Source organism: Leptopilina boulardi, unplaced genomic scaffold (genome assembly GCF_019393585.1).
Source record: "Leptopilina boulardi isolate dan_hultmark-lab unplaced genomic scaffold, ZJU_Lbou_2.1 LbouV2_322, whole genome shotgun sequence".
Taxonomy (NCBI): domain Eukaryota; kingdom Metazoa; phylum Arthropoda; class Insecta; order Hymenoptera; family Figitidae; genus Leptopilina; species Leptopilina boulardi.
The window spans coordinates 292,270-308,108 of record NW_026137888.1 but is presented as its reverse complement, the minus strand read 5'-3'; the positions used below and the strand labels follow the sequence as shown (position 1 = coordinate 308,108).

Sequence of the window (15,839 nt, the reverse complement as noted above, 5' to 3'; positions counted from 1 at the left end):
TAAAAGATTTAAATTTCCAATAAAACATATATAATAAAATTTTTTTTGATTGAAGAGTTACATTGGTAATATTTTACAATGAAAAAATGTTTTGTTCAATTAAAATAATGGACTTTCGTGAATATTTTGTAAAATGCGTTTATCATCTAAAGAAAGGTTAGGCCAAAAAACATTATCGTTGATAACTTTTTAAATTATTAGATTTGTTAATAAGTTATTAGATTTGAAATAAAAAGATTTTTCAAGATACATGTATTTATAAAAAGGATTTTTTTTATCAAATTGTTTCCTTTCTGATTTACATGGATTTCATAAGGGTCATATACCTGAATAAAGTCCCATTAGTGGAGAGCGTGTGCGAGAATGGTGAGGCTTTAGATATGGAGAACGTTGACATGGACTTAGAGAGGATCGAGGTTTAGACCGTGAACGTTTAGGTGTCTTGGAACGAAAGCGGGAAAGTTGTTTTGATTTGTTAATTACTTTCGTCGAATCTAAAAAAAATCTTTCATTATTAAATTTATTTTAATAAATTTTCAAAAAATTTTAAATTCAGTATGTTTCAAGGAATATTAGTGTTACAAACTCCCAAAGTTAAAAGTACTAAATGTTCAATAAAAAATGTATATAATATATATAATTTTTTTTTTATTGAAGAGTTACATTGTTAATATTTTGCAAGAAAAATAATGTTTTGTTCAATTAAAATAAAAAACTTTAAAGAACATTTTGTAAAATCTGTTTAGATACAAAAATTTTTAAATAGGATTTTTTAAAAAACATTTTTCTTTATGATCAAAATAGATTTATTAAGGAATTATATACCTGGATGGTGTCTCAATTTTGAATAGCGGGTGCCTGAATGGTAAGGCCTTGCAGGTACTGTCGATAACGATGGAAAACGTTTACGTGGACTAAGAGAGGAACGGATATTAGAACGAGAACGATAATGTTTAGGTGACTTGGAACAAGGTCGGGAAAGTTGTTTCAATTTGTCAATTGCTTTCATTGTATCTAAAAAAAATCATTAATTAATAAATTTAATTTAACAATTTTATTTATAAAACTTTTAAATTTATCAGTATTTTTCAAGAAATATTAGTGTTACAAAATCCCAAAGATTAAATTAGTAAATTTACAATAAAAAATTTTTTGAATTAAAGAGTTATAATACTAGTATTTGTCACGGAAAAAATTATTTTGTTTAATTAAAATAATGAACATTAAATAATACTTTGTTAAAAGTGTTTATTTTCGCAAGAATGGTTAGTCCAAAAAATTACATTTGCGTCGATACTTTTTCAAAATAGTAAAATTATTATTAAATTCGAAATAAATAAAAAAATTTAATCACAAGAATTTATAAATAGAATTTATTATCGAACTCTTTCTTTGTGAATAAAATGGGTTAATTAAGAGGTTGTGTACCTGCATGGTGCCTGATTAATGGAGCGTGTATTACGGAATGGTCAGGTTTTGGAGATGATATCGATAATGATGGTGAACTGTTACGTGGACTTGGAGAGGAATGAGGATTAGACCGTGGACGATGACGTTTAGGTGAGTTGGATCGAGGTCGGGAAAGTTGTTTCGATTTGTCAATTACTTTTATTGAATCTAAAAAAAAGTTTAATTAATAAATTTATTTTGACAATTTTATTTATAAAACTTTTGAAATTATCAGTATTTTTTAAAGGAATATTAGTGTTTCAAAATCCTAAAGATAAAAGTATTTCATTAACAGTTAAGAATATATAATAAATTTTTCTTTATTGAATAGTTATATTAGTAGTATTTGGCAGGGAAAAAATTAACACTTTTGTTCAATTAAAATATTGAATATTAAATAATACTTCGTTAAATGTGTTTATTTTCGAAGGAATGGTTAGTCCAAAAAATTACATTTGGGTCGATACTTTTTTAAAATAGTAAAATTATTATTAAATTCGAAATAAATAAAAAAATTTAAACACAAGAATTTATAAATAGAATTTATTATCGAACTGTTTCTTTGTGAATAAAATGGGTTAATGAAGAGGTTGTGTACCTGCATGGTGCCTGATTAATGGAGCGTGTATTCCGGAATGGTCAGGTTTTGGAGATGATATCGATAATAATGGTGAACTGTTACGTGGACTTGGAGAGGAATGAGGTTTGACCGTGGACGATGACGTTTAGGTGAGTTGGATCGAGGTCGGGAAAGTTGTTTCGATTTGTCAATTACTTTTATCGAATCTAAAAAAAAGTTTAATTAATAAATTTATTTTGACAATTTTATTTATAAAACTTTTGAATTTATCAGTATTTTTTAAAGGAATATTAGTGTTACAAAATCCTAAAGATAAAAGTATTTAATTAACAGTTAAGAATATATAATAAATTTTTCTTTATTGAATAGTTATATTAGTAGTATTTGGCAGGGAAAAAATTAACTCTTTTGTTCAATTAAAATATTGAATATTAAATAATACTTTGTTAAATGTGTTTATTTTCGAAGGAATGGTTAGTCCAAAAAATTACATTTGGGTCGATACTTTTTTGAATTAGTAAAATTATTATTAAATTCGATATAAATAAAAAAATTTTTAACACAAGAATTTATAAATAGAATTTATTATCGAACTGTTTGTTTGTGAATAAAATGGGTTAATTAAGAGGTTGTGTACCTGGATTGTGCCTGATTACTGGAGAGTGCATTCGAGAATGATCAGATTTTTGAGATGATATCGATAATGATGGTGAATTGTTACGTGGACTTGGAGAGGATTGATGATTAGACCGTGGACGACGACGTTTAGGTGAGTTGGATCGAGGTTGGGAAAGTTGTTTCGATTTGTCAATTACTTTTATCGAATCTAAAAAAAAGTTTAATTAATAAATTCATTTTGACAATTTTATTTATAAAACTTTTGAATTTATCACTATTTTTTATAGGAATATTAGTGTTACAAAATCCTAAAGATAAAAGTATTTAATTAACAGTTAAGAATATATAATAAATTTTTCTTTATTGAATAGTTATATTAGTAGTATTTGGCAGGGAAAAAATTAACTCTTTTGTTCAATTAAAATATTGAATATTAAATAATACTTTGTTAAATGTGTTTATTTTCGAAGGAATGGTTAGTCCAAAAAATTACATTTGGGTGGATACTTTTTTAAAATAGTAAAATTATTATTAAATTCGAAATAAATAAAAAAATTTAATCACAAGAATTTATAAATAGAATTTATTATCGAACTCTTTCTTTGTGAATAAAATGGATTAATGAAGAGGTTGTGTACCTGCATGGTGCCTGATTAATGGAGCGTGTATTCCGGAATGGTCAGGTTTTGGAGATGATATCGATAATAATGGTGAACTGTTACGTGGACTTGGAGTGGAATGAGGTTTGACCGTGGACGATGACGTTTAGGTGAGTTGGATCGAGGTCGGGAAAGTTGTTTCGATTTGTCAATTACTTTTATCGAATCTAAAAAAAAGTTTAATTAATAAATTTATTTTGACAATTTTATTTATAAAACTTTTGAATTTATCAGTATTTTTTAAAGGAATATTAGTGTTACAAAATCCTAAAGATAAAAGTATTTAATTAACAGTTAAGAATATATAATAAATTTTTCTTTATTGAATAGTTATATTAGTAGTATTTGGCAGGGAAAAAATTAACTCTTTTGTTCAATTAAAATTTGAATATTAAATAATACTTTGTTAAATGTGTTTATTTTCGAAGGAATGGTTAGTCCAAAAATTACATTTGGGTGGATACTTTTTTAAAATAGTAAAATTATTATTAAATTCGAAATAAATAAAAAAATTTAATCACAAGAATTTATAAATAGAATTTATTATCGAACTCTTTCTTTGTGAATAAAATGGGTTAATTAAGAGGTTGTGTACCTGTATGGTGCCTGATAAATGGAGCGTGTATTCCGGAATGGTCAGGTTTTGAAGATGATATCGATAATAATGGTGAACTGTTACGTGGACTTGGAGAGGAATGAGGTTTGACCGTGGACGATGACGTTTAGGTGAGTTGGATCGAGGTCGGGAAAGTTGTTTCGATTTGTCAATTACTTTTATCGAATCTAAAAAAAAGTTTAATTAATAAATTTATTTTGACAATTTTATTTATAAAACTTTTGAATTTATCAGTATTTTTTAAAGGAATATTAGTGTTACAAAATCCTAAAGATAAAAGTATTTAATTAACAGTTAAGAATATATAATAAATTTTTCTTTATTAAATAGTTATATTAGTAGTATTTGGCAGGGAAAAAATTAACTCTTTTGTTCAATTAAAATATTGAATATTAAATAATACTTTGTTAAATGTGTTTATTTTCGAAGGAATGGTTAGTCCAAAAAATTACATTTGGGTCGATACTTTTTTAAATTAGTAAAATTATTATTAAATTCGATATAAATAAAAAAATTTTTAACACAAGAATTTATAAATAGAATTTATTATCGAACTGTTTGTTTGTGAATAAAATGGGTTAATTAAGAGGTTGTGTACCTGCATGGTGCCTGATTAATGGAGCGTGTATTCCGGAATGGTCAGGTTTTGGAGATGATATCGATAATAATGGTGAACTGTTACGTGGACTTGGAGAGGAATGAGGTTTGACCGTGGACGATGACGTTTAGGTGAGTTGGATCGAGGTCGGGAAAGTTGTTTCGATTTGTCAATTACTTTTATCGAATCTAAAAAAAAGTTTAATTAATAAATTTATTTTGACAATTTTATTTATAAAACTTTTGAATTTATCAGTATTTTTTAAAGGAATATTAGTGTTACAAAATCCTAAAGATAAAAGTATTTAATTAACAGTTAAGAATATATAATAAATTTTTCTTTATTGAATAGTTATATTAGTAGTATTTGGCAGGGAAAAAATTAACTCTTTTGTTCAATTAAAATATTGAATATTAAATAATACTTTGTTAAATGTGTTTATTTTCGAAGGAATGGTTAGTCCAAAAAATTACATTTGGGTCGATACTTTTTTAAATTAGTAAAATTATTATTAAATTCGATATAAATAAAAAAATTTTTAACACAAGAATTTATAAATAGAATTTATTATCGAACTGTTTGTTTGTGAATAAAATGGGTTAATTAAGAGGTTGTGTACCTGGATTGTGCCTGATTACTGGAGAGTGCATTCGAGAATGATCAGATTTTTGAGATGATATCGATAATGATGGTGAATTGTTACGTGGACTTGGAGAGGATTGATGATTAGACCGTGGACGACGACGTTTAGGTGAGTTGGATCGAGGTTGGGAAAGTTGTTTCGATTTGTCAATTACTTTTATCGAATCTAAAAAAAAGTTTAATTAATAAATTCATTTTGACAATTTTATTTATAAAACTTTTGAATTTATCAGTATTTTTCAAGAAATATTAGTGTTACAAAATCCTAAAGATAAAAGTATTTAATTAAAAGTTAAGAATATATAAAAAAATTTTCTTTATTGAATAGTTATATTAGTAGTATTTGGCAGGGAAAAAATTAACTCTTTTGTTCAATTAAAATATTGAATATTAAATAATACTTTGTTAAATGTGTTTATTTTCGAAGGAATGGTTAGTCCAAAAAATTACATTTGGGTCGATACTTTTTTTAAATAGTAAAATTGTTATTAAATGCGAAATAAATAAAAAAAATTTAAATACAAAAATTTATTATCGAACTGTTTCTTTGTGAATAAAATGGGTTAATTAAGAGGTTGTGTACCTGGATGGCGCCTGATTACTGGAGAGTGCATTCGAGAATGGTCAGGTTTTGGAGATGGTGTTGATAACAATGGAGAACTTTTACGTGGACTAGGAGAGTATTGATGATTAGACCGTGGAGGATGACGGTTAGGTGTCTTAGAACGAGAGCGGGATACTTGTTTGGAATTATCTATTACTTTTATCGAATCTAAAAAAAAATTTAATTAATAAATTTATTTTCACAATTTTATTTATTAAAGTTTTTAATTTATCAGTATTTTTCAAGGAGTGTTAGTGTTACAAAATCCCAAAGTTTATAGTATTAAATTTTAGTCAAGATGTTATTTGTTTTTGGTAAAAATCCACATTTTATTTTTAAAATTCTTATTAAATGAGCTTTCGCCCGTCAACGTCGGGTCTCATCAGATTTAAATACAATATGGATTGTATCCGTTGAAACACGTGTCCTGTACAACACATATCGACACATAAACATCGTGCAACATAATTTGGTTTGACGGAATTTTTGGGAAAATTATTGTTTTATTATTTTTTTATTTAAAATTATTAAATGAGAGTGGAAATCCATATTGTATTGAAATCTGATGAGACCCGACGTTGACGGGCGAAAGCTCATTCAATAAGAATTTTAAAAATAAAATGTGGATTTTTACCAAAAACAAATAACTTCTTGACTAAATTATGCAAATCCAAAAAAATTATCATCTATACTAGTATTAAATTTTAGATGATAGATATAAAAATATTTTTGGATTGAATAGTTACATTGGTAATATTTTACAATGAAAAAGAAATGTTTTGTTTTATCAATATAATGTACTATAAATAATATTTTTTAAAATGCGCTAAAAAGATTTTTTAGATACATTAATTTAAAAATAGGTTTTTACTTATTAATATCACTATTTCCTTTATGCTTAAAATGGATTAATTAAGGGTTTGTATACCTAGATAGTGCCTGATTAATGGAGAGCGCGTGCAAGAATGGTCAGATTGTGAATGTGTCGGGGATAACGATGGAGAACGTTGACGAAGACCTAGAAAGGATTGAAGATTGGACCGTGAACGTTGACGTTTAGGTGACTGGGAGCGAGAGTGAGAATGCTTATTCGGTTGAGCAATTTTATTTAACGGATCTATAAATGAATTTTCATTAATAAAGTTAATTTGATAATTTTTTTAACTGTTTTTAATTTAGCAGTATATTTTAAAGATTGTTTATTGTACAATATCGTGAAATATTAATTATTAAGTAGGGAAATTGACATTTTCTCTTTTGAATATTTAAGTATGTTTTTAGGGTTTCTTGACTCAGGCCTAAGAGCCTTATAGTTTAGCTTTGGCGTCTGTCCGTCCGTCGTACACTTTAATAGTTGTCATGGTAACAGTTACCATAGAAACCGTTACCATAGTAGTAAACGTTAACTTAGCAGGCCACGAAACCCTGCAATGAAGACTTTATGCGCCTACTTTTCTTATATTTCTCATAATGTTAACATGATGGGAAATTTGTGAGGTCAGATTCGTTTTCAGTGATGAAAACCTATCATATATATAAGTATATTCTAAAGCTTCAATAAAAAGTCATGGCTGGTGTTGTTTTTAGATACAATAGAGTACATAAAATGTAAATTACCAGGATTGAAATATTTTGAAACTCCTTTTTCTGCCGAATTTTCTCTCTCATTTTTAACTCTGAATTATCTGAAAAATTATAGTTTAAAAATATAAATAAGAAATAATATTGAGTGCATAATTGTTTGTCTGTAATTATTTTAAAATAAAGTTAATATTTTACCTGAGCGTGAAAAACGCCTTTCCGGCTCATATAGCAATAAATAATTATCTGTTGAAGAAAATTTTATAAAGTTCGTGTTTTTAAATGTGCATCGTAGAATGTTTTATATAATAATTATAATACAACTTAAAGTAAGAGAAAGACTAGCATGTTAAAAAAAGTGTAAAGTTTAAATCTTGTGAAAACTGTACTTTTAAGGTCAGCGTGGTTTGTAAAAACGTGGTCGAGAAATGAAAGCGGCCGGTATAAAGTTTGAAGTGTTAAATAACATGAATTAGGAGACATAGCGAATTCAAATGCGAGCGATTCTTATAAAAAATAGCTCATGAGGTTATGCCGATGGAAGCAAAGTAAAACCTGAGGTGACAGAAGGTGACGATACAACACAGCAAGCAGCGGAAAGATGCGGGTGAAGAAAGATTTTGTAGCTCAATCAGATATAACTTTGTCAATGAGTTCTTGTGAGATCTTGCAAATAAAAAATTGCAGCATCACAAGAGAAATTTCGACGAAACTTGAAGAGATTTATAAATCCAAGGTTCCTTTAAGAAAATCAGCGTTATTGAATCAATTAATGTCTTTAATGATAGAACGTCCAAGCGCGTCCAAGGCTTTTTTGGATGGTCCTATATATTTGAGGGTGGTAAAAAGGGAACTCAAAATTTTTTTCTGTCACCCTTTCTTATTAAAGTAGACGTAAAAACGAAAAAATTCATGCGTTAGACTTTAAAAAAAAATAATATTAAACCCTGTTTCGAAGCCTTCAAACTTTGCATGTTTGCTACAAGCCAAAAAAACAGTTTTTCGTAAATTCACTGTAAAATCTACAAAAACCAATATTTTTCGGTCTAACTACTCTCATTTTCTTCTGAAGCCTTCAAAGAATAAAATGTGATAGTTTATTTTTAAAAAAATTCAGTTTAAATATTTTTTTGGATTCGTCAAAATAACCCTATAAAAACATCCTTTTTCTTTGAATTCCCTAGCCTAGGGATTTTAATTTACAAATTTTATGTTTACATGCGCTAAAAGCTTGTGTTTTTACCTTTCCAACGATATATTTTACTTTTGGATTATCTGAATCCATGTTAATTTTATAAAGCGATTTCGGAGGGACTCACGTGAGTCTTTCATCCTGCCGGAAGGCTGTTGGACGTTCTATCATTAAGAAGGAAAAAAGACGATGTTCGGGACCCTATTCTAAATTTCCGTATAAGGTCACTTATGGTTTCTCATATGAGATACATGAGAACCTACGAGAATCCTATATGGAAACTCATGAGAAAAATCTCATGAATGTCCATATAGAATTCTATATGAGACCTCACATAGGATCCCACATAGGAATATGTAGTAGTTATTTTTTTTAAAAAATATGAAACATATTTTAGGTTTTAAACACAAAATATTTTTGCTTTATATAAAATGAACTCAAAATTTTGTCCGATTTTGCGTATCTCTTACCGTTTTTGAGATATTCACAAATTTTATTTTTCAAATTGCAACTCCATATGGGATCCTATATGGAATCCTGTATGGACACTGAAGAGATTCTTCTTATGTGACGTTCTTATAAGATTTAGTATAGAATCTCATATATGAAACCATAAACATGCATCTCATATGAGAATTAACAGTAGGGGAATATTCAAAATTCTTCTTCGACACTGTAGATAGGTTGTCAGAACTGGATATTGAAAATAACAATTAATTACTCGCGGTAATGCTTCTGCGCAGTTTGCCTAAAAGTTATAAAAATTTTCTTTGTGCGATTTCTTCGCTTGCTGATTTGCAATCTCTCGAAACGTTGAGAATAAAAATCGAAATGGAATTCGATGCTCGAAGAAATGCAAGTAAGAAATTTGTTCCAAGTGCGATAATAGTTAAAAAATTGGAAAATCGAAGGGGTCAAAACAGTGAGAACAGAAATTGGAAAAGTGAAAAAGATGACACTCCAAAGAAATATTTTTAAATAAAATGCTTTAAATATAACTTGAACATCGTGCAAAATACGTCACATGTGTAAGGATATGAAATCCTTTTCTGTCATTGACCGAGACTTAACTCAAGGAAAATTACATTTTGCTAATAATGCGCTGACTAGTGTAACAGTAAGGAGAAATGTGTTAACATCACTAGAAGCGGGAAATACGAAAAAGTATGTAAAATTTGAAAATACTTTGTACGTACCGGATTTGCTTACAAATCTGATTTCGGTTGGGAAAGTGACTGACAGTGGTCACAGTGTGATTTTTGACAAAAAATGAAGCCGAAATAGTGGACAGTGGTGGAAATATTTTACTTATTTACTTATGTGATTTCAGCACATGAAAAGAATTTCTTAGAGGATGGTATTTCAAGATGGGACATTTAAACGTAAAAACGCTTAAAGAGACAATTAAAACGGGAAAGATAACGGCAATGAATATAAAAATAAAAGTTTTAATGAATTATTATAACGCCATGAAATTTCGAAAGAACTGACCGCCGTAAAAAGCAGAATAGAATGGCGTTTCTGAAGGTCGTAATAAAACGTTAATGGAAACAGCGAGCGTTCCTGTCTGTTTTTCCCGACTACCATTTTCTCGATAAATCTTTTTCCCAAATTTTTCCATTAACACCTCATTCTAGTTGTTTTTACCACTCATGCAAGTCTGTATATAGAAAAATTCAAGGAGATGGTCTGCAAGAGAAACACAATGATTCAAATAACAGAGAATTTTACCGGCAAAAGCTGATCTGTGTGTGTACGTGAGAAATACCGGAAAAGAATCATTAATCATTGTGGTTTACATTTGATATTTTTTCGTGATGATTAAAAATGTGAAAAAAATTTCTAAATTTGAATTAGAACTTTTGTCATCATTCGAAGTGAAAGATATTAAAAATTTCTACAGATGTTTAGGAATGGATTTTATTCGAAAAGAAAATGAAATAATAATTAATCAAAGAATCACCGAAATATTTTAAAGATTCGGAATGCAAGATTGTAATCTCTCGTCAACTCCTCTGGAAGTTCAGACAGAACTTGTCAAAAGAGAACCGTGAAGTGACTCAGATGGAGAAAAACCTCCATATCCTGAATTGGTAGGTTGTCTTCTTTATTTGTCACCACAGGGTGACACGTCCGGATTTGGTCCACACTGTTAGTGTGTTAGGACAATTTGTTAATTGTTTTAATAAAAATCATTGGAGTGCCGAGAAAAGAGTTCTTCGCGACTTAAAAGGGACTGAGAATTTTGGAATCTTTTATCGAAGAGCAAGAGACTCACTAGTTGGTTAGTTAGGTTAGGTCCTATCTATCATGTTGGAACAAAGCATATAGACATACGTCATTATTTCGTATGAGAAACGGTGAAATCTGGTCAAATTATTCTACAACACCTGTCGTCTGAAAATATGCTTGCAGAAGTTTTGCGGGCACGTTGCTGAGTCATATTTGTGTCTTTTAATAATTCAATTTTTACAATAAATATTTCCTATTCAGCTTGTAATTTATTTATTTTATTTACGTATATCCCGGATTTTTCCATCAAGAGTTAACAAAATGTGACTACATTTTTTATTAACTGTATGTCAGATTATTTTTCTAAATTACCGCTTGAACTTTCTTCCTCATCCTTATCTTCATCGCCATATTCCTCCAAATCAAAAACTTTATCGACTTTGGTCAAGTCATTACTTTTTTTATTTTCCTTACGTTTCTTAGCATCTGTCTGGTCTTTTGTTGCCCTCTTTGGCGTTTCAACTTCATACTCGGATACTTTTTTTAATTTTTGACATAAAAAAGTTCTCATTTAATAAATTAATAAAATTCTCATAATTCATCAACATTGCGCAATTACTACTAATCTTAAATTTTCATGTTAATAACATATTGTAATATGCATATCAGGAAAAATGTATAAATTGATTATAAAAAAAATAAAAATTATTAGATTGTTTTATAACTTTGGTAAATTGTTGCTTTTAATATTAGTAATTAATTCCTAAAATATTATCTCTTTAAAAAGAAATGTATAAAGTAAAATGTATAAATAAATAAAGGCTATTTAATAAAAGTTCAGTAAAACAAGAAAAAATTGCTTAACTTGGTCAAAATTGAAGAACAATGTTTAAGTTTTAAAACTTTTTTTGTTAAAAATTTTCTTCAAAAGATATGATTAGGGTAAGATACCCTAAGAGTAGGCATTGCCTCAGAGTACGCACCATCAAATATCGCACCATATATCAGTTTATTAGCAATATTAACATCTATTTACTGTATAAAAAGGTTCTATCAGGTACTGTGAATTAAATTCTGTCGTAGTTTATAACCACATTTTTTGGAAGTTTTATATTACTTAATTTTTATATTGAAGGTTAGAAAACGCGTGTCATTGTAATTTTTTTATTCATGAAATTAAGTGATTTATGAGTTTCTTCATGTTATAAACATGAAGAAGTATATATTAAACGTATAAATAAAGCCCGTTTAATATAATAAAATAATTCTGAACTTGATTTTTTACAGTTAAATACTTTTTTTTAATTATTTTTTTATTTTTCTCTGTACTGCCAAAGAGTACGCAGTAATAATTTTTTAACAGTATTCACCGTACTTTTGAAAAGATGATCGATTTAACTGTAATTAATGTTAATAACGAAGAAAATAATTATTTGATATACAAAAATTGACAATTTATTAAAAATTAATAGTAAATTGGTAGGTTATAACCAGCGTACTCTTAGGAAGGTTTCAATTATTTGTTATTTATGTGACTAAATAAAAAAATAATATATTTAATATACATAAATTGTTAATATAAGAAAACTAGTAATTTTAAAAATTATTTTTTCCTTTATTTATTGATAAATGTTGATTCTCTTCAAAAGTAATTTAAAAGTAAATTTTTTTATCTAGTTAAAAGTAATTCCAAAAAGAAAATTAAGTGCGTACTCTTAGGACACTTCACCTTACGGTACTGAATAGTACATAAACATTTTTAAAAAATTTAATTATTAAATTCATTTTTTGTAATATAAAACATTATTTTGCATTGTTTTACCCAATTCAGAAATTTTTATTCTTTTTGTATTTTAATTAGTAAGATGGAATTTATTTCATTTTGAAATAGAAATAATAATTATTAAACATATTTTTAAAAAATATATTGAATAAATTTAATTTATTAAGATGTATATTATTAATAGGTACCTGTATGGTCTGTGCAGGCAGTCAAATACGGAAGAATTGTAACATCGATTTCATATTCTTTTTTGGCTGCACGTATAGCTAAATATAGAATAAATATATGATAATAACTTACATTAATATGTAAAATGTATGTTAATATGTTTGAGCATTACTATATATTTGGATAACAGACAGATATATTTTTACTAAAGTCGTTGCAAAAATAATTTATTAAATGTTTCTTTTATTATGCATACAAATTTTTGAGAAGTATTAAGTTTTTATAAATTTAAGCTGCAAAGACTTTGATTGAAATATAATGGTTTGGCCTAAGTACTGTTTTATTAATGAAATTATTGGAAACTTACATCTACTAATTGTCGTAAATTTTTTACTCTCGTTTTGTAATATTACGATGCACTCACTGAATGTAAGTCTGGAAAGATATAATTTACTTTTGTAATTCATGTACAATTCCCATTTTTATAGAATTTTACTAACGCTAGATACCTTTAAAAAAGTAAAATAAATTGTAAGGGTGAAAAATCTCCAAGTTCACGCGTAAACTATAAATGGAGTTATTGAAAGAAAAATGGTCCTAAAGCAGTGGATTGTTTAAAAATAAAAAATGTAAATAACCGAAATGCCTCATCAAGGATGATGCCTATTTAGTAGATCACATATTTGACAAAATAGCACGAAGGACAGACCAAAATGAAAATACAAATCAATGGTGTATGGATATAGCAGTTACACATCACACCTTTGCTACGGTTCTGAGAGTTTTACCATGTCAATCTCTGGCAGTAATTAAAGTTAAAAAACTAAATTAGGAGATTTGCTTTACGTTCCTGACTTGCAGACATACCTCCTCTCTGCTGCAAAAATCGTTGAAAAAAAGGTAATGCCTTATTTACAGCTGAACACGCAGTCGTTAAAGATCTTGATAGAATGGTAAAAATAATAGCTTTATTAGTATGTGTGGCTAAGTATTTTGTTGAAACGTGAAGCTCTCAGAAGATAAAATATTTTCCGTCAGATAAAGGAATGAAGTTTTTAACTATAAGCAGCAAAGTGACGACACATGAAAAATAGTGAACAATCCGAAAATGATCCGTATTAGTTAGCAATCAGTCTGTATAAAAAGTTAAATCAGAGATCAGTGCGGAATAGTCTTAAATTGACATGAAATAAATCCTCAATTAGCTCGCATTAATTTGTATTATGTAAAACAGTACATAAGAATTCGGATTAAATACTATCAAAAAATTGAATCCACCATGTGTTCATAATAACTTGAAATCTTGTGGAAAATCTGGTATTAGTTTACAATAATCCTGATTTCATCTGGTAAAAAATCCTATTTCGAAATGAATCTAAAAAAATTTGAAATTAATATGTACAAAATCAACAGTCGCCTTGATACAAAAATAGATTTTAATATTTTTCATATTAAAGTTACCACCGCGTATTTAAATGTGAAGATTGACATTGATTTCTAAATGAAAACGACAAATTTCTTGGATGAAATGCTTCAGAAGATCATCAAAGTGAAAAAGGAACCGAATTTTTACATGGAGGGGAATCCATGTTAAAAGACCTTTAAGGAGAAAAAAAGTTTACAAACATGTAAAAATTTACATCGATGATAAACTTATCGATCGAATCTTTGACGAAATAAGTCTTTCTTAGGCAGGATTCATCCGTTATGTTCTTCAGAAGTTTGGAATGAATTCTAGTAAGCCGTCGTCCACTTTCTTGGCTCTAGAAAGCAAATTGTTAATCAACTCCAATGACGATGACAAAAAACGTGTTATAAAGTACCTCAAAGGTACCATTTAACCTGAAACTCACTTAGCAAAAGAAGGACAAGCATCTGAAGGGATATGTCAACGCTGATTAAGCGAACTGCATCATAGAAAGGAAGTCTTTTACTGAATCAGTATTTATCCAAAAGACAAAAAGAATTCATTCATCTTATTGGTTTCATAAATCAGTAGAAACTTTTAACCCAAAATCGAACTTTTAACTCATTCACATTAAATATTTTTTAATTCGCAAAGTGTTAAACAATCAGCCGATCAAACTTTATTACTTGTCTTGGAGTAGTATGATTGTTTATGTTTCAACAAAACCGTTAAATGGACGTTCTTTTTGTGTTCCATGACTCGATTTAATGTAAAATATTTTTCTGTTTGATATAAGGCTTCCATTAAGGAAGAGTATTAGAATTATAATTTCTTTCCTTAATGTTTTACCAGATATTACTATATTTTCTTTTACTTAAATTAGCAACACTGCCTTTACTCAGTTTATGCTACTAATGTTCTTGACCTTCTAAAAGCTTTCTTGTTCACTATAATTTGTTACGTCCAATTCTATCCCTAATTTTATATTCTAATGAATTTTTATTGACTAAGTTTAATGAACTTCTTTCTTTCGAGAATTAATAGGAAAATTTTGATATAAGCTAAAAGCAACTTCCATTATGCTTCTTTCATTAACTAAATGTCATAAACACAACCTGCTTTATTATTAGTTTTAATTATTTAATTTATATATTCTATAAATTTTTTAATTTAGTAAATTAATGTAAAAAATGTAATAAATTACTTAGCGGTTGTGTTAAGGATTTTGTGCCAAACATCTTGAGATTTTTTCGCTACTTTCACGCTAAAAGATCTTCCTATGCCACTTTCGGAATCAACGAATTTTTTTATTTTAGCTAAAATTGAAAAGAAAGTAATTATAATTGCAAAGAAAAAATAATAATATTTTATAAAAATTGAAATTACTTCTAAATTAGTGTGTTTTAACGTGTAATTATTTTCATAAAAAATGAAAAATAAAAATATAAAACAATATGAAATTTTGTTTCTAAAGAATGTGAAACTCTGAATAGAATTTCATTGCGTACGTTTATTTCATTACACCCCTATGAAGTAAATTTCTCCGTTAAAAGAAAGCGTAAAGCACACTTGTCAATTAGCTGACCAAGCAAACCCCACGTAACAAGTTTGAAGCAAATTCGATCATTTAAAAAAAAATAAAATTAATAAACTGAGGGATCATTGAAGTATTAAGTAAGTATCTAAGGGGGGGAGGGGTTCCTTAGTTG

General features: G+C 27.8%; 1 protein-coding gene across 1 annotated transcript in view; it reads right to left on the bottom strand.

The window, feature by feature from the left end:
- Positions 1-15,368, bottom strand: part of LOC127284289 (serine/arginine repetitive matrix protein 1-like) — a 32,871-nt gene extending 17,503 nt beyond the window's left edge. The window contains exons 1-9 of the mRNA XM_051309678.1: positions 15,335-15,368; positions 11,144-11,308; positions 6,695-6,883; positions 5,746-5,934; positions 5,140-5,328; positions 2,667-2,855; positions 1,429-1,617; positions 826-1,014; positions 327-494 (exon numbers count right to left, since the gene is read on the bottom strand). Coding sequence (XP_051165635.1) covers positions 327-494; positions 826-1,014; positions 1,429-1,617; positions 2,667-2,855; positions 5,140-5,328; positions 5,746-5,934; positions 6,695-6,883; positions 11,144-11,308; positions 15,335-15,368 — 1,501 coding nt within the window. The remainder of the gene's footprint in view (positions 1-326; positions 495-825; positions 1,015-1,428; positions 1,618-2,666; positions 2,856-5,139; positions 5,329-5,745; positions 5,935-6,694; positions 6,884-11,143; positions 11,309-15,334) is intronic.
- Between the last annotated feature and the right edge of the window lie 471 nt (positions 15,369-15,839).